At 42.8% G+C, this 19,013-nt stretch overlaps 2 protein-coding genes across 4 annotated transcripts in view; one reads left to right on the plus strand and one right to left on the minus strand.

The window, feature by feature from the left end:
- Nucleotides 1-2,571, minus strand: part of CAAP1 (caspase activity and apoptosis inhibitor 1) — a 142,909-nt gene extending 140,338 nt beyond the window's left edge. The window contains exon 1 of one of the 3 annotated variants that reach the window (XM_033919288.1): nucleotides 2,454-2,571. The gene's annotated coding sequence lies outside the window, so the exon portion shown is untranslated. Of the gene's footprint in view, nucleotides 1-2,198; nucleotides 2,301-2,382; nucleotides 2,430-2,453 lie in introns of those variants that run through there. The other 2 variants (XM_033919314.1, XM_033919295.1) reach the window with 2 other exon arrangements.
- Nucleotides 2,572-6,769: 4,198 nt separating this feature from the next.
- The window catches only part of PLAA (phospholipase A2 activating protein), a 152,192-nt gene continuing 139,948 nt past the window's right edge, over nucleotides 6,770-19,013 (plus strand). The window contains exons 1-2 of the mRNA XM_033919326.1: nucleotides 6,770-7,428; nucleotides 15,193-15,386. Of these exons, the coding sequence (XP_033775217.1) occupies nucleotides 7,289-7,428; nucleotides 15,193-15,386 (334 nt within the window). The 5' untranslated portion in view covers nucleotides 6,770-7,288. The remainder of the gene's footprint in view (nucleotides 7,429-15,192; nucleotides 15,387-19,013) is intronic.

Here is a 19,013-nt window from a genome sequence, read left to right on the forward strand (position 1 = left end):
GAGAAAGGAACAGATAAGATAGATTTATCCGATGAGCAGAATGTGCGGCGGCGGTGGGGGGGGGGGGATGAGAATGTGGGAAGAGAGAAGAGATACTGAGGAGCTGTAGAGCAAGTACACTTACTTGTAGGTAAGTAAAAAGAGTTTGAGCTGTATATGGAAACAGATAGTGAGCCAATGAAGTGACTTGAGGAGAAGGGTAATGTGGGCATAGCAAAATTGATGGAATAATAATAATAACTTTATTCTTCTATACCGCCATGCAGTGGAGTTCTGAACATACTGAAGTGTCTCTTGCATATTTAATGTGCCACACTGCATGCATCTGATAATGCTATAGAAATGATAAATAGTAGTAGTATATGATCATTGTTTTCTATACTGATTTTTCTAATGGTTGCCTATTTAGGTGTGCAATTTGTATTGTACAATCATGTTTCCATATCTATATTATCTGAATGTTCCAATTTATGCATATAAGTGTTTCAATTGTATTGTACTGAAATCATAAGTATCAAATATGTTATATTAATCTGCTTTTCATGCTGCTTATTATGATGTGATACATGTCATCAGAGTACAATTGATCAATTTCTATTATACAATTGTCCTACTGTGTTTACATAATAGTAGAAATATACATTCTATGTTAATTGTTCTAAGATCATAAGCAATGCCTCCGCTGGGTCAGACCTGAGGTCCATCATGCCCAGCAGCCCGCTCATGCGGCAGCCCAACAGGTCCAGGACCTGTGCAGTAATCCTCTATCTATACCCTTCTATACCCTTTTCCAGCAGGAAATTGTCCAATCCTTTCTTAAACACCTATTACTCCCTCTGGAAGCGCATTCCAGGTGTCCACCACACGTTGGATAAAGAACTTCCCAGCATTTGTTTTGAATCTGTCCCCTTTCAACTTTTCCGAATGCCTTCTTGTTCTTTTATTTTTTGAAAGTTTGAAGAATCTGTCCCTCTCTACTCTCTCTATGCCCTTCATGATCTTGTTAGTCTCTATCATATCCCCTCTAAGTCTCCTCTTCTCCAGGGAAAAGAGACCCAGTTTCTCCAATCTCTCAGCGTATGAAAGGTTTTCCATCCTTTTTATCAGACGTGTCGCTCTCCTCTGAACCCTCTCGAATATCGCCATATCCTTCTTAAGGTACGGCGACCAATATTGGACGCAGTACTCCAGATGCGGACGCACCATCGCCCGATACAACGGCAGGATAACTTATTTCGTTCTGGTAGTAATACCCTTCTTGATTATACCTAGCATTCTATTTGCTCTCTTAGCGGACGCTGCGCACTGTGCCGTCAGCTTCATTGTCGTGTCCACCATTACCCCCTAGTCCCTTTCTTGGGTACTCTCATTCAATAACATCCCTCCCATCGTATAGTTGTACCTCAAGTTTCTGCTTCCCACATGCAATACTTTACATTTCTCAACGTTGAACTTCATCTGCCAGAATATTAACCTTATTTCTTTTTTTATCTTTATTGATTTTCAAACTTAAATAGTGCAATACAATTAATTGAATATAAAATACTATTAACTACACAAGTAATACATAAAACAATCATTTTCTCCCATCTTTCTCCCAATTATTAATACAATAAGACATATGATGTGATTACAATATTATAATTAAGTAATTTAAATCCTGAAAATACATTTCCCTCCCTCCACCCACCCACCCTTGATGTGTAAGGAAATCTAAGAAAAGGAAAGATACATGACCCTTATTGCAAAGTAACAAATGTATTCAATGGGCTCCACACTTTATTAAATGAACTACTAAACACCATACATTCAGCATTCATTCTCTCATATTTATATGTGGTTTTTGGAAGTCAATATGGGGCCAAATTAATGCCTATTTTTAAGGTTCAATTTACCTTCTCCAAGTTTATCTCAAGGATTGTAGTTATATGATAATTTCACTGTTTTAACAAAATTATATTAAACTGTATCTACTATACACCATGTTAGCTATATCTTTTCATAAAAACAGTTAAGTGACGACAATAAATTAAGAGACTGGAATCAAACTCTGTACCCTTGCTTATGAGAGAGAGACTCAGCATTGCTAAAGTATACACATGAAAATGAACCCATTTTAAAGACATTGCACCCGCCCACAGGAAGAAGAAAAGACCCAAACAGTGAGACTAAAACATTAACAGATTTTGCTCTCCTACTCTTGCTGTAACTGCTGCCTGTGGGCTCAGAATTTTACAGGTCCCAGCTCAGGTGACAGTCAGTATATAGCGATAAGACCGGAAATGAGCACAGATCTCCCCCCACCTCCTATCAAGTCACACACATGTGACTACCCTCGCACCCTAGGCTCCTCCCTCCGACGCGGTCTAGCATCTTTCTTACTCTCCTCCCCAACATCTCCCTATCCAGCATCTCTCCCTCGTTCTCTCAAATTCTCCGCTCCTGCATCCTACCTTCAAACTTCTCTTTGTGGTCACCTTCGCCCAGCCCACTCTGACGCGTCTTCCTGTTTGCGGTGGGGCGGGACGCTGCGAAGAGATATAAGTTGCGTCACAGGGGTCGGGACGCAGGAGTCCACGTTTTTCTAGCGCAGTGGGGGCGGGAGCTTGTGAATGTGAATGTAGGAGAGATGCTGGTCAGAGGACGAGGGGTTAAGTTCGAAAGAAAAAGGGAGAGATTTGGTAGGGTTTGTGTAGTTTATTCAGTATCTGACCCTTCTGGTTTCTGTGTCAACGTACTTGGAGAGATTGATCTACTAAGCTAGCTTCGATCTCATTGACTTTATATCTTGGGGTTGTCTGGGAACTGTCTGGAGGAAGGGCACAAGACTCTACCACTACTACCATTATTAATTATTTGTCCCCAGAAGTTCTAAGGAAGGAGAGCTCTTATCCAGAATCTTGGGGCTCCTTTTACGAAGCCGCGTTAGCGGTTTTAGCGCACGCAGCTTTTTAGTGCTCGCTAAAACCCGCGCTACACAGCTAGAACTAACGCCAGCTCATTGCTGGCGTTAGCGTCTAGCGCAGTCAGCAGTTTAGCGCGCGCTTTTACGCGCGTTAAATAGCTAACGCTGCTTCCTAAAAGGAGCCCTTAGTTTGTCATTGGCCTTGTGTGCGCTAAAGAGCATTATATGCGCGCAAAGTTCTTCTAGACTCCCGCATTACACTTAAGTTTATACGTACCGTATTTGAATCTATAAATGCAAGATCTTTCTGTACCCTTTAACTTTCTAGTGCAATTGGTGTGTCATTCTGGGGCTTACCATATCAATCCAGAAAAAGAAGAATGGATTGAGGCATCCATTGAAAGCAAAGGAAGCATTAATCCATCCTCCTTTTTCTGGAGCCATATAGTAACCCTAATGTTCTCCCCTCGCTCGTGAGCCATGCAGAAGGAATCTGTTTCAAGTTTTCAACTCATCCTTCTCCAGAGGGCATTGCTGCCCCCTTCATTTTTATCTTTCTGCTCAGGAGCTGGAAGGTGTCTTTCAGATCTCTTTTATTTCTTTCCAGTATAATAGGTGTGTCATCCTGGACAAGCAAGTTATCTTCCCATGGCCACAAACCTGTTTAGAAGAAATCCACTCACCCTCCCCTCCAGTGTGTAGCACCTTTCCTTTCCCTCCCTTTCTGCCAGGTCCTTTTACCTCCCCCCTGTCCAGCAGTACCCCTTCTCTCTTCCATCCCTCTGTGTACTTCTACACCATGCCCCCCCCCCCCAGGCCTGCATGTACTGCCCTTATTTTCCGCATCCTCCAGCTTCCCCCTGGCCTCCCGGTCTTAGTTTCAGCTAATTACCGCAGCCTGCAGAGAGGATCACCGGTGCTGTAGCGATTCTTGCAGGCTGCCATCAGCCTCTACAGCACGTTCCCTCTGCCGCAGTCCCACCCTTCCTCTGACGTCAGGGGCAGGATCGCGGCAGAGGGAATGTGTTGCTGAGGATGATGGCAGCCTGCAAGGATCACTACAGCAGCAGCGATCCTCTCTGCAGGCTGTGGTAATTATCTGAAGGTAAGAATGAGAGGCCAGGGGGGAAGCCGGAAGATGCTACAAAGAGCAGGCAGCCCTAGTATAGATCGCAGGCTGCAAAATAGTACCTGGTGGGCTGCGAGTTTGAAACTGCTGGGTTAAATGGTCATTTTTCTCAAGGAGAGTAAACAGTGAAGTGCAGCACAGATCTGTACTGGGACTGGTGCTATTTAACTTATTTATAAATGATCTGGAAATTGGAAAAGTGAGGTGATTAAATCTGCAGATGGCACTAAACTGTTCAAAATTGTTAAAATGCATGCAGATTGTGAAAAATTGCAGGCAGACCTTAGGAAATTGGAAGACTGGACATATGGACATATGCAAAGTGATGCACATTGGGAAGAATAACCCGAATCACAGTTACCAGATGCTAGGGTCTACCTTGGGGTTTAGCGCCCAAGAAAAGGATGTGGGTGTCATTGCAGACAATACGATGAAACCTTCCTCTCAATGTGCAGTGGTGGCCAAAAAAGCAAACAGGATGCAAGGAATTATTTAAAAAGGGATGGCTAACAAGACTAAGAATGTTATAATGCCCCTGTATCGCTCCATGGTGCAATCTCATTTGGAGTATTGCGTTCAATTCTGGTCTCCTTATCTCAAGAAAGATATAGTGGTGCTAGAAAAGGTTCAAAGAAGAGTGACAAAGATGATAAAGGGGATGGAACTCCTTTCGTATGAAGAAAGACTAAAACAGTTAGGGTTTTTCAGCTTTGAAAAGAGACAGCTAATGGGAGATATGATTGAAGTCTACAAAATCCTGAGTGGAGTAGAATGGGTATAAGTGGATCGATTTTTCATTCTGTCAAAAATTACAGGGACTAGGGGACACTCAAAGTTACAGTGAAATACTTTTAAAACCAATAGGAGGAAATATTTTTTCACTCAGAAGCTCTAGAACACATTGCCAGAGGGAGCAGATAGCGTATCTGGTTTCAAGAAAGGTTTGGACAATTTCCTGGAGGAAAAGTCCATAGTCTTGTTATTGAGAAAGACACGGGGGGGAAAAACTGCTTGCCCAGGATTGGAAGCATGGAATATTGCTACTCTTTGGGTTTTGGCCAGGTACTAGTGACCTGGATTGGCCACCGTGAGAACCACTGGTCTGACCCAGTAAGGCTATTCTTATGTTCCTTCCTTCCCAGGCAGTCAGTTCTTTCTCCATACCTCTGCAATACTGCAACAATTAGCACCAGAATATACAAAAGTATTAGCAAAGGTACATAAGTACATAAGTAGTCGCCTCCGCCGGGGCAGACCAGAGGTCCATCCTGCCCAGCGGTCCGCTCACGCGGCGGCCCATCAGGCATATTGCCTGAGCAGCAGTCCCTGACTAATTTTATGCCTACCTCTACACTTATCTCTAAACCTTCCACTGCTCTTATCTGTACCCCTCAATCCCTTTGTCCTCCAGGAACCTATCCAGGTCTTCCTTGAAACCCTGTACTGTGCTATTTCCTATCACGGCTTCAGGAAGGGTGTTCCATGTGTCCACTACCCTCTGTGTGAAAAAGAATTTCCTTGCGTTTGTTCTAAACCTGTCCCCCTTCAATTTCATCGAGTGACCCCTTGTTCTTGTGGTTTCTTTCAAATTGAAAAATCTGTCCATGTCAACCTTTTCGATGCCCCTCAGGATCTTGAAGGTCTCTATCATATCTCCTCTGAGTCTCCGCTTCTCCAGGGAGAACAGCCCCAGCCTCTTCAGTCTGTCAGTGTATGTAAGGTTTTCCATACCCTTAATCAGTTTAGTTGCTCTTCTCTGGACTCCCTCAAGCATTGCCATGTCCTTTTTGAGGTACGGTGACCAGTACTGTACACAGTATTTCAGATGCGGGCGCACCATAGCCCGGTACAGTGGCAGGATGACTTCCTTCGTTCTGGTCGAGATACCCTTCTTAATGATACCTAACATTTGGTTTGCTTTCCTCGAGGCTGTGGCGCACTGTGCCGATGCCTTCAATGTCGTGTCTACCATCACTCCCAGGTCTCTTTCCAGCTTACTGACCCCTAGCGTTGATCCCCCCATTTTGTAAGTGAACATCCGGTTCCTTCTCCCTATATGCATGACCTTGTACTTCTCATTTTTGCTGCATCTATTGAAGAAATCTGCAAAGCAGCTACTTGGTCCTCAGTCTATGTATTTACCTGTCACTACTGTTTGGGAAAATAACTGAAGAGACAGGCGGTTTGGGCAAAAATTTTGTAGAATGTATTCTCTACTTAAAGCCAACTTTCCCTCTAACCCTATGGGGTTTTGCCAGACTCCTGTTTATGAAACTTTTATCCTCTGCCAGAGGCAGTATTTATCATTTCTATAGCACTGAAAAGGTGTATGCAGTGCTTTACATTTAAAATGCTATAGATGGTGGCTGCTCAGAAGAGCTTACAGTCTAATTTGGACAGACAGATGCTGTAGGGTTGGGGAATGTCTTGCAGAGAGAATGATAGGATGAACATAAGTTATCTTACTATGAGTGGGAGATGAGTTGAATGCAGCCTCGAAAAAAAATGGGCTTTTAGCTTGGATTTGAATACTGCTTGAGACTGTGCTTGACGTATTGACTCAGACGATCTCGTTTGTTGTACGTTGTTGTAAAATTCTCCAATAAAATTTATTATAACAAAACAAAATAATAAGCGTGCTCACGCCTCACTGACTTCCTATTATCGCCGTATCCTAGCAACCAAGCAGGTCTCTTCCCTTTCAATCCCGCAACAATGGTTGAGATCGTTGTACAGTAACGGCCGCTCTCGCGAGACAGGAACCGGGGGACGCTTTTATTTTTACTTCTCCCATTTTTGAGATTTTTAAAATAATCTTTATTGATAGTATTTCCGGATGCCTTTACTCAGGACCTTCAAATAACCGATGTAGCGAGTCTTCATAAACCTTTATTATTTCTCAGGCATTAAATGAGAAAAACGTTTTCTAACTGGTTGTGTTTGACGGCAGGGAAAGATTTGCGTTAGTCATCAGACAGGTTAAGACCTTCCCTTATTCCATGTGTACTATTACTTGTTATTGTGGTTGTATGTATGCCGTATCTAGTTAAAAGAAATGCAACGTATAGCATAGCGCTTAGGAATGACGGTAAAAAAAGCGACTTCGGCGGAAGGGATGTGCCTCACTTCCGTTGGTGGAGCATTATAGCTGTTGACAGTTTCCTGTGTCGGCTCCTGGGAGTTTGCTGTGTCAGGATCCTGAGCAATTGAATCCAGCTCGCAGCCGTGCGGGTCGGGCTGGTGGTGGTATTACCATGGCGAGCGGTTACCGCCTGAGTTGCACGCTTTCTGGCCATGAGTTGGATGTGCGCGGCTTGGCGAGTGGCCTCTTCCCGGAAGGGTCTTTCGTGTCCGTCTCCCGAGATCGGACCGCGCGCCTCTGGTCACCCAGCAGGTGAGTATGACGTCATAATTCAAAGTCTCATGGTATGATGTGTTTAACTTTCTTCAAAGTTAGTCACATAGGGCTTGGGTTAGCATCAGGGTGCGCTAATGTTATGCGCCCCTGTAACTTACTACAACATTCTTGTACCTTGTTCCTTTGTAACTTTTTTAAAAGTACATAATAGATGGGCTTTATCTGCTTTCGGGGTTTTTTTTTTCCTACAGGAATGGCCTGGGGAGCTAGATTCTCTCTCTCTCTCTCTCTTTTTTTTTTTGTTGTTTCCCAATTTGCTATACTGCATTGCCCTTTGCAGATACAGAAGAACAATTTACAATACACATCAGTAACTACAATTTATTAAAAGAGAGGAGAGAGGTGAAGCCATGGTTCAGGACACCTCTTTCCTTATCCCGCCAGCAACAAATACATTAAAGAACAAATGCCAAAGTTAAAAAAAAAAAAAGGTGCATCTTAAAATTAGTTTTGAATTTCCTGTCTAATATTTTTAGCCAAATGTATTGGGTAACAAATGCCACAAGTGGGCCAGGAAGTAAAAGTCTGTTTACCTGGTAAAGTCCAACTGAAGTAATCCTCATGAGTTGCTTTTCTACTTGAGTGCAAAATATGAGTAAGTACATATGGTGAAAGGATATAAAACTGACAGGTTGCTAAGACTTAAGAATTTGGAAAAACAATCTGAGAATCTTAAATGTAATCCTGTAGGGCAGTGTTCTTCAACCACTGGTCCATGGACCAGTGCCAGTCCACAAAAATTTCCTGCCGGTCCACAGGGCTGGCATATGCATCAGGCCCAAAACTGTGTTCTTCAACTGCCGGTCTGCGGACCGATGCCAGTCCACAAAATAATTCTTTTATTTTTGCCGGTCCACAGGTGTAAAAAGGTTGAAGAACCCTGCTGTAGGGGAGTGAACCGAATGACTCCCCAAGAAAAGGAGAGGGGGTGATGTGGAGTACCAGAGCTTAACTATTCTTTGAGTGAAAAAAATATTTTCTCCTATTTGTTTTAAAAGTACTTCTGTGTACTGTAATTTCATCGAGTGTCCCGGTCTTTGTACTTTTGGAAGAGTGAAAAATCTATTCATTTTACCTGTTTTACACCACTCAGTATTTCGTAGACCTCAGCCCTCTCTTTTCCAAGCTAAAGAGCCCTAATCTCTTTTAGCCTTTCTTCATACGAGAGGAGTTCCATCCCCTCTATCATTTTGGTTGCTCTTCTTTAAACCTTTTCTAATTCAACTATATTTTTTTAATGAACAGTGATCAGAATTGAATGTAGTGCTCAAGGTGATGTCGCACCATGGAGTGATAGTATTCTTGATCTTATTTACCAACCCTTTCTAATTCCTGGCATCCTGTTTGCTTTTTTTGTCTGCCGCCACTGCACATGGCAGAAGATGTGGAGGGGCAAAATAAAAAAAATACATCTTAGTTCGTTTTGAGCCTAAGGCGCTAGTTGTCCAAAGTTGGCAGTGTCTAAAGTCCATTCTCAAAAAATACATCCAATATATATATATATTTTTAAAGAATTGTCTAATTCCATGTCCAGCCGTTTGATCATCCAGACCACTGTCGTCTTATCTTTATACCACATTCGCATCTAAAAATATCATTCAAGTCTAAAACACCTAGAAAAAGACCTTTTGGAAGTGGGAGGGGTCAGCAAAGTGATGGACTGGCCACCCAGACATGGCAACAGAGTAGTGGGCACCTTACAGGGCACTGCTGTGAACTTCATAAAAAACTTCATAAAAAGGGTGCCACATAAACATTTCCCTTAGGTCATGGTGAGCGTCAGCCCAGCTGTACAGTGCTAGTGGTCAGCATTTTCTGTTGGCTTTACCAATGTCAGCAAAAGCCTATGGGAGATCATATAAGTTATATCTGACTATCTGACTGCAGACAGCCTCAAAATTACATCTAAAGTATCAATGATTAAAAGTAACAAAAGACCTTGGAACAGACTGGAGGTTCTAAAGATGAGCTAAGATGTGTTAATGTCTATACTTAAAATATACACTAGCCCCAGCTGTAAGGTCTGGCACAGATAGTAAGGGTTAATCAGAAACCATTGTCAGAGTGATACTGGAAATTAACAGTAACTCCAGTGTATGAAGGACAGTTTCTCCCTCTTTTCTTCTCCAGTCTCTCATGCCTCACTCACTTTATTTACCATTGTTTCAAAGACTTTACAAAAGATAGGGATACTCAACATCAATAGATTTTTAGAACAGGTCTCAAACTTATAAATATACAATAAACCCTAGGACTTATCAATTCTATTCAATAGTTTAGCTAATCTTCAATTGATTAGATAATACACACCATGAAAAAACTATTCACTTTATAGATTTAAAATATAACCTTTTATTATATAATTTATCAATATTATCATATAATCACCTAATTAAACACATACCATTCATTTAATAATATACAGAACCCTCCAATTCATACAGTCAATCTAACATAAAACTTGTGCAAGTCCACCTATCGGTAGAAAAATACTTGAAGTTTCCACGTCACTCAAATCATTCAGCTTCCAGCATGTTCTTGTTATAATTCCAATTGATTTGTGCTATATGATTACTTCCTCAATCTGTCAAAATTGTGTACGAAGTTGCCATTCCCCACAACTTGTCCAAATTGTGTCCAATAATATAAATATGAGATGAAATCCTTTTTTTTTCTCTTTACTCTGGCTCATCAACTATCGTCTCACAGACACACATTAATGTATTGTAAAGCTTATTCCTATTTCTTTCTGTACATCTGTAAACTAGCATATCCTTGATGTACCTTTCTAAACATTGTTTTTCTGTAATATTAAGCCTATTTCTACACAAGATATTCTTTATGCAATCACTCTTGACTGTCCTTGTCATTGATTTCACTTCCTATTGAATCCAGGACCAGGCGGAGTGTAAGGTCACCACATTATATCATTGGGGCTTGTTTGCTTCAACATTACCCCTCCAAAATCTTATATTTTGGGTGGGGGCTCATCCTTAAGGTGAGCACCCCAAAACACTCCCAAAACCTACTATACCTACCTGTCTACCACCCCAATAGCCCTTATGGCTGCAGGTGGCACCTATATGGCAATACAGTAGGGTTTTGGTGGGTGCACATGTTCACCATAAATGCAGTGGTTAAGAGTGGCTTATGGGCCCAGGTCCTCTTCTCTATAGTTCCCTAGCCCACCCCAGGCTACTTAAGCCACCTCACTAGGCTTTTCTATGCCAGGTGCTGATGTTCTGGAGGCAGATATGTACGTTTTTATTCTGATTTGTATTGGGGTGTGGTGGGAGGAGGTGGGTCAGTGAAAACTAGAGGCATGTGTGTGGGGTCTCTACTTTGTGTCTGCAGTGGTTATGTGGTCACTTTGGATACCTACCTTCTGGGCACTTATGTTTTTAGATCGCCTGAGTCACAATGTATAAGTTCTGTTTAGGCAGTCTCGTTACATTTTCGATTATCGCTGCAGGACAACTAAGTCTAGGTCAGCCCATATCCTGCCCACCTCCTGCTCTAACCACTCCTGGAAAAACGCCCCTTTTCACTCTGGGCGCACAGTGGCACTGAAAAGGCGTAAGCTGCTTTTAGATACGTCTAAAACCCGTGTCGATTATCGACACTTGGACAACCTGTCTTTGATCATCCAAGTGCCAATTTAAGCAGGTTTTTAGATGTGTTTTCGTTTCGATTATGAGCCCCATAGTGTAGTGTCTACAATGACACCCAGATCTTTTTCTTAGGTGAACATAAGCATCAGGTAGTTGTGATTTGGATTATTCTTCCCAACGTGCATCACTTTGCATTTGTCCCCACTAAATTTCAACTGCCATTTGGATGCTCAGCCTTCCAATTTCTAAGATCTTGCAATATTTCAGTGTGTTTATTTTTGATGACTGAATATTTTTGTGTCCTCTGCAAATTTAACCATCTCACTAGTAGTTCCAGTTTTTAGATCATTTTTATAAATATGTTAAACGCTAGTCCCAGTACTGAGCCCTGCAGCACTCCACTGTCAGTGATGTGGCAGAGGGAATTCCCCGACAAGAGAAAGCCGCGAAGCAGCCTATTTAGAATGCTACTGGCCCGACGCTGCTCTGGAGGGCGGTATGTAGGGTTTGCGGTCGGCAGGGTTCAGATGGTCAGCGGGCTGGATATGGCCTGCGGGCCGTAGTTTGCCCATGTCTTAGAGAATAGTAGAGATGGGGAGGATATGATATAAATGTTTAAAGATTTAAAAGCTTCAGGGAAAGGGAAACAGTGAAATTAAATGTCATGAGTTTGTTATAGAGTGGGAGACTTAGGAGAAATGTCATAAAATACTTATGGGTTGGTTTGTGTTTTTTGTTTTGTTTTTTATTTTTACAGAAAGGGTAGTAGGTCCTAGAATGCCCTTTTATGGGAGGTTGTGACAACAAAAATGACTGAATTCAAGAATGCATGGTATATTCAGAGCAGCACTATATAGAAAAAGGATGGCATTCAATTAAAACAGAACTTAAATGACTTCATAACCGGAGTGAACTTTGACAGCAGCTTCAGAGGCTGGGAAGTAAGCCTAATGCCAGGCAGAGCTTTACGATCTGGGTCCTGCAAATGGCAAAAACATATTAGGCTTAAAGCTGGGCTTCGACAACAACTTTTTAGTAGTTGAGAAGTAGGATCAGTGCTGGTCAGACTTCTATTGTGTCTACCCCAAAATTAACAAGGAGAGATGTGATTACCAAAGAAGTGGAGCCTGTGCAATGTGTTAGATTCAACTCTGGCCACCTTATTGGGCAGGCTGAATGGGCCATACAGGTCTTTTTCTCCTGACATTTATTATTTTACTATGAATTTTAGTTGCAGTTTTGATTTTTAGCCAAAACTGGAAAAAAAGTTATTTTGGCCTGTAGTATGGGGTGGTTAACTCCAGCTCTGCTGGGATGAAGTTTGGCTGTTGAGTAATGCTGAAGATAAACCTGTGAGGATACTGTTTTGTGAGTGTAGATAGTAAGTTTATAGAAATAAAACTACAAAAATGAGAAGGAAAACCCAAAGCTTGATCAAATGGTATATTCACTATTTAAAATGAACCAGCTTAAGAAGTTATTTCTTGTTTTCTCTATTGTATCCATACAAGTCTAGTCATGTTTGTCCTTTCAAGTCTGTATCTCTTTCATGAAACAGAGAGGAGAAGGGGGGGGGGAGGAAAGTTAAGAGTATCTCAGCCTATAGGCTTTGAATTTGGAGCTATGTAGTCACACTGCCCTTTCTGTGCTATTTGCAGTTGTAATTCTAACTGTTACCTAATACCAGGGGAAAATAAGTACCGTGGTTCCCCGAAAATAAGACAGTGTCTTATATTCATTTGGTCCCTGCCGACCGCAACCATAAATACCTTCCAGCAGAGGAGCATCATCAGTAACGCGGCACACAGAAGGCCCCAGCGAGAAGGCCGTGAAGCAGCCTTTGAGTGCTGCTGGCCCAATGCTTCTTTGCCGGAAGGTATTTATGGTCACGGTCGGCAGGATCAGTTAGGAGGGAGAGATGGAGGGTCAGTGGGGGTTTGGTTTTAGGGGGAAGGACGGGGGGGAAGCATGATTGCCTACGACTAGGGCTTATTTTCGGGGGTAGAGCTTATATTAAGACCTACCCCGAAAATCATGCTAGGGCTTATTTTCAGGGTAGGTCTTATTTTCGGGGAAACCTGCTAGCTATGCAAGTTTTGGAAGATGGGCAATGATTTTGCTGGGAAAACACAGCTGATATAGTGCATTCACCTCTTTAGTTTAGAATTTAAACTGCTCCAAGTTTGCACCTTCAAGCCCTTAAAGTAACATTGGGGGAGAGGATCTGGAACTACAAAAAAGCTTATAAAGTGAATGTTTATGTTTTATTAGCATTTATTATACCGCATCAGCATATTGCAGACCTAAGCGGTTTATATTATAATACAAATAATATATGAAAGGAACTCCATAAGAGATAGGAAAGCACTAGATAGAGAAAATAATAATAATTGAACCAATTTTGGGTTTCTGATGACAAACTGTCCTTCCCAAATGATCCCTCAAAATAGAATGTCTTCAGTCTAGTCTTGACTGACTGTGTGGTTACTTCTAATCTAATGTCCTGTGGTAGATGATTCCATAACTGGGGGCTAATGAAATAAAAAGCTTTATTTCTAGTAAATTCCCATTTGACACTTTGCTGACGGGAGTACTAGTCTGCCATCTTGCATTGACCTTAATGTTGTCCTGGGATAATGCTTCAGTTAGCCTTAGATTTATCGGGGATGGGCCGGGAAGGGGCGGGCCCATCTCATTTCTACAAGGCGGGCCTGTTGGCTGGACGGCAGCAAGACCCGTCCAGCCGACCAACATTGAAAGGCTAGTTGGGGGAGGGAGATTAGTTGGGGCAGGGGGGTCGTCGGGCTTTCCGGCAGGAGGAGTTTGGCATCCTCCTGTCGGTGATTATGAGTTTGGTGGGGAGGGGGGTTCGGGGTTCCGACAGGAGGAGTTGGGTATCCTCCTGTCGGTGATTACGAGTTTGGGGGGGAGGGGGGTCCAGGGTTCCAACAGGAGGAGTTGAGCATCCTCCTGTCGGTGATGGGACAGGCGGCCGTGGCTGCTATACTTATTACAGCAGGGAGAGATCCCTTGCAGCGATAAGTGTAGCGACTGTGTCTAATTTAACCCGATTCTCTAACCGGCGTCTGTACCATGGACGCCGGTTACAGAATCGGGGTTTAGTGTAGGACCGATTCTGTATAGGACACCTCTCCTGGGCGTCCTATACAGAATCTGGACCGATGTGTGTATTTATAAGATGTTCTGTTTGTCAATGTACATGCTTATAAGTTTGTATACCCCCTATGCGATATTATAAAATACTTGTGTATATAAAGGCCTCTAGGTATGAAAATTTTTTTAAAATATCCTTTTACAGGATAATTTTGTAGCAGGTCATCTACAATAGAGAATGACACGGAGACAAATTTTTCCCCATCCCTATGGGAACTCATTTTCCCATCCTGTCCTGGTGGGTTCTATTCCTGTCCCTGCCCCATTCTTGCAAGCTCTGTCCTCATCTGCACAAGCCTCAAGAACTTTAAAATCATAAGTGTTTGAGGCTTATGCGGTTAAGGCAAAGCTTACAGGAATGGGACAGGGACAAAACTCATGGGGACAGGACGGGGAAACTGAGTTCCTGCGGGGACGGGGAAAAATTTGTTCCCGTGTCATTCTCTAATTTACAGTAATATACCGTAATCATATGCATACTACATGAACACAAACCAAGATATCTATTTCATGATCCCTAATGAAATAATATAAAACCTGGATATGACCAGTCTATTCTAAATTCTGGGGCATATTAACGATCCATAAATACAAATGTAATATGTGTGGCAAGTGGCAAATATATACATAAGTTAAACTAGATTTCTAAGGAAAAGTATGTACATATTTTCTCTTTTTAAGTATACGTGCACTTCCATCTGTTCTTGGACACACATTTCCCAGTCTGTGTCCATTTACTTACTTGGCTGCCTCTTTTATAAAGTATGTACATATGTCCAAACCTTGTTTCCAGGAATGCCTTGCTCAGTTTGGATAAACTTTACATGGTGTATTCATAGAAGTTTAAGCACAAGTAGACTGGGTAGTTTTTGTAAAGGGTGATGTGTCCCCGTTTAAACTGTTTTCCCCATGGAAATTGCTTGAAAAGTTATCCCCATACTATCTTTGTGTTTAGTCCTCACAGAGGGTTTGTGGAAATGCACTGTATGCTTGGCCACTCTGGTTTTGTATCATCTGTATGTATCATACCTGCGAGTGATAACTACCCTAGGGGGCTGGTTGCCACAGGAGGCAATGACAACAACATTTGTGTCTTCACACTTGACAACCCAAATCCACTCTACGTGCTCAAGGGTCACAAAAACACAGGTAGGTTGGAGTGATGAACTTCATTTTTTTTCTCTGTCTTTCTAAGCTGATGCAAAATCAAAATGCTTATAGTTGAGGTTTTGTAAATTAAAAAAAAATAAAATAAAAAATTGCCATTAAACTTTTCTAGAGGTAAGGGCAGGAGCAAATAATTTTACATACTTTGTGCAAGGATGCAAGCAGAAGAGGATTTTACACTTTGCTCCTTATTCTTTTCTGCTTCATATGTAGTCATGGCAGGGCTGTGCAGTAGTGCTGCCCGATTTCAGGGAAAAAAAATTTCAATTTGATTCAGTTTTCCTGCCCAATAGGGTGGGTTTTGTTTTTTTTTTTTTCCCAAACATCCTGGTGGATTTATTATGTAGCCTCTTAACCCACACCGTCTCCTTCTGCCCTCTCCAGCCCCATGCCGGCGCTGTAGAGTAAACAAAAAAGACTTTTCCTCTCTCTGTTAAGCCCTAGCTCATGCTCGCTGTCTAACACCAGCTCTGGCAGGATACACATTTCAAATTGGACATATTGTAATCACAAAATAGAAAATTATTTTTTTTTTTCCTACCTTTTTGTTGTCTGGTCATTTTATTATTCAACTCATGTTGGTCTTCTGTTAACACTCTCGCCAGGGTCTCCTGCCCATTTGATACTTTCTTCTTTCTCCATGCTCACCATCCATCTTCCATCTCTGTACCTTCTCCTCTATACGATCTCCTCTCTCGCTAACCTCTCTATTCCCTTTCATTATCATGTACAACATTTCTCCCTCTCTGTTCTCCATGCATGCTTTCCTCCTTCCAATTCTCCTGTGCAGCAGCTTGCACCTCCTGACCGACCCCTCCCCACTTTGGGCCTCCTAAAGTAGTGGTGGCGGTGACCGGCTTGGTAGAAGTAGCGCGGGCTTCCCTCTGCTGTGTCATCAGTGACGCTGCAGAGGGAAAGCACCGGCGGGGCAGTCTAGGAGAAGCCTGTTCATTGCACATGTGCTAAGCTGGTCATCCCAACCGCTGCTGCTTCTTTAGGAGGCCCAGAGGTGAGTCAGGACTCGCTGAATCGGTGAGTCCAATTTTTTTTTAGAAACTGAATTGATTAGAATCGGGCAGCACTACTATGCAGATCCTAAAGCAAATATCATCTGTCTGAAGGCTCCTTTTCCTAAAGTAAGACAAACAAGACAATACTTTTATGTGATTTGGCTGACTAATGAAATTGCTTAGATTTGCTTTTGTTCAATTTTTGTTGCTCAAAGTTTTAATAATGCTATGATAACTATGAATATCTTAAAACTGGGACACTATTGTGCCGCTTTTTATGAGAACCCCATGCAAATGCATGTAATGTACACTCCTGAGGAAAATTTAAAATAAAGCAAATTAATGGCAAAGTTGAAGTCCTACATCCTATGAAAATCTCTAATTATTTAAAAATCCAGGAGGAACAGGGATGATATGATAGAAATGTAAATTCTTTGTATAATCCCACTCTATTCCTGAATTTGGGTAGTCGGTCCCATCTCATGAGATCTCTTGTAGGAAGCTTCATTTACATATTTTTGATCCTCCTCTCTTACCTCAGGACTGCCCTCTGACTTCCAGTTGTCTTTCTACAAGCGAGCCAGTAGGATTTATTTATTTATTTACCCCCCCCACCCCTTTTTACAAAACCACAAAAGCGGATTTTAGCACAGGCTGGCATGCTGAATGCACTGCGCTGCTCCCGACACTTAGAGGTCCTAAGAGCATCGGGAACAACGCAAAGCATTCAGAGCACTGGTCTGTGCTAAAAACATCTTCCATGATTTTGTTAAAGGGGTATGTATTCCCTCCTTTACGAAGCCGCACTAATGTTTTTAGCGCTGGCCGTGGCGGTAACAGCTCTGATGCTCATAGAATTCCTATGAGCATCTGAACTGTTACCGCCATGGCTGGCAATAAAAATTCTAGTTCGGCTTTGTAAAGGACGGAGTTATTTATTTCATTCAATTAATTTTCTATACCATTCTCCCGGGGAGCTCAGAATGGTTTACATGAATTTATTCAAGTACTTTTCCCTGTATGTCCCAGTGGGCTTATAATCTAATGTATCTGGGGCAGTGAACATAGTAGATGACGGCAGATAAAGACCCGAATGGTCCATCCAGTCTGCCCAGCCTGACTCAATTTAAATTTTTTCTTCTTAGCTATTTCAGGGAGGGGGGGATTAAGTGACTTTTCCAGGGTCACAAGGGGATTAAGTGACTTTTCCAGGGTCAGAAGGAGCAGTGTGGGTTTGAACCCACAAACTCAGGGTGCTGAGGCTGTAGCTTTAACCACTGTGCCACACTCTCCCCCCCCCCTGAGGGTTAACGCACGGTAGATCAGGTGGTTCTGCTCGTGTCTTTTTTTTTTTGTTCCCCTGTAATGTAAGTATTTTTGCGTGCTGCAGAGGTTCTCAATAGGGTCAGCTCTGGCTGTGGGAGATTGCAGACTTTACTGGCAAAGTCTTTTTCCAGGGGGGTGGCTGCTTTGTAGTGCACCCATCTGGAAAGCCTGCATTCACAGATTGGGGCTCAGGGACCGTGCCCTTGAGAGCATTGTTCACCCCAGGTTTGTCCATTAGTGGGTTGGAGTGCAGGCTGCATGGCTCCATGGCAGAGTGTCCTGGATCGGGGTCAACTTGCGTACCTCTACCCCTTCATCTGCACAGTGTTTCTGGGTGAGGTGGAGGTCTCTGACCGAGGCATTGGGCCCTTGAGGCAGTCAGAAAGACCAACAGTTCAGGGTCCAAGGCTTCTTGAGGCAGATGATCTCCCTGTAAGCAGTACCTGCTTCTATCTTTCAGCTCCCAGCACACAGCAATACACAGAGTGAGTAACAGGCTGACAGTCTGTGAGATTAATTTGGGGGGGTTTCCAGGTTTGGATTTTAAGAAGTTTGGGAGTTAGCCCTAGGTCTCCCCCACCCCATAAATCCTAAAATTTATGCGTTATTAATCGTGGGCTGTTTTATTATCAAAATCACTCCTGCTGCAGCCATCATGGATTTTCCAGATTTGAATTAAAAGCTTTTATCTGCCTCAAACCCTTCGTTTTTTGCAAGATAACAGGTCAGATGGACTCCTCAAAGCAAGACACCTCAGATTCATGACCCATTTGCATTGGATGGCTGTAAGGCAAGCATCTGCATTCCATGTGCCATGCGGCGTGTGAAGGGGGAAGCAACCTTGGCTTTAGGACCCCTTGCCTCTTTGGGGTTTCTACCACTCAGTCCATCTGAGGACCTGCCAAAAAGTCCAAAATTGGGTTGGGGGCACAGCAAATGTGTCCCTGGTGAAATGCAGCTGCAATTACCTGCCTAAAGCCCACAAAAGCTCCAAGAAGGGCTCGGAGGAGGTGGCTGCCCATCAGGGACAATGTTTTCCCCTAGAATGTATTAATATGCTGTTTCAGGCTTATCTAGCCAATAAAAATTTGCCAAATCCTCCTATCTCTGTTGGCGTCGGGGGCCCCCTTCTTTCAGGATGCAGGTCCCCAGCAGCAGGGCCATATGCAGTCAGGGACAATCCGCCAACAGTTGACTTGGATGATATCCTCATGTCCTTGCTTTCTCAGGCAGGTACTTCCACAGTGGGAGATTTGGCTGTAGTCATAGATCT

This window comes from Geotrypetes seraphini, chromosome 1 (assembly GCF_902459505.1).
Source record: "Geotrypetes seraphini chromosome 1, aGeoSer1.1, whole genome shotgun sequence".
NCBI classification, from domain to species: Eukaryota; Metazoa; Chordata; class Amphibia; order Gymnophiona; family Dermophiidae; genus Geotrypetes; species Geotrypetes seraphini.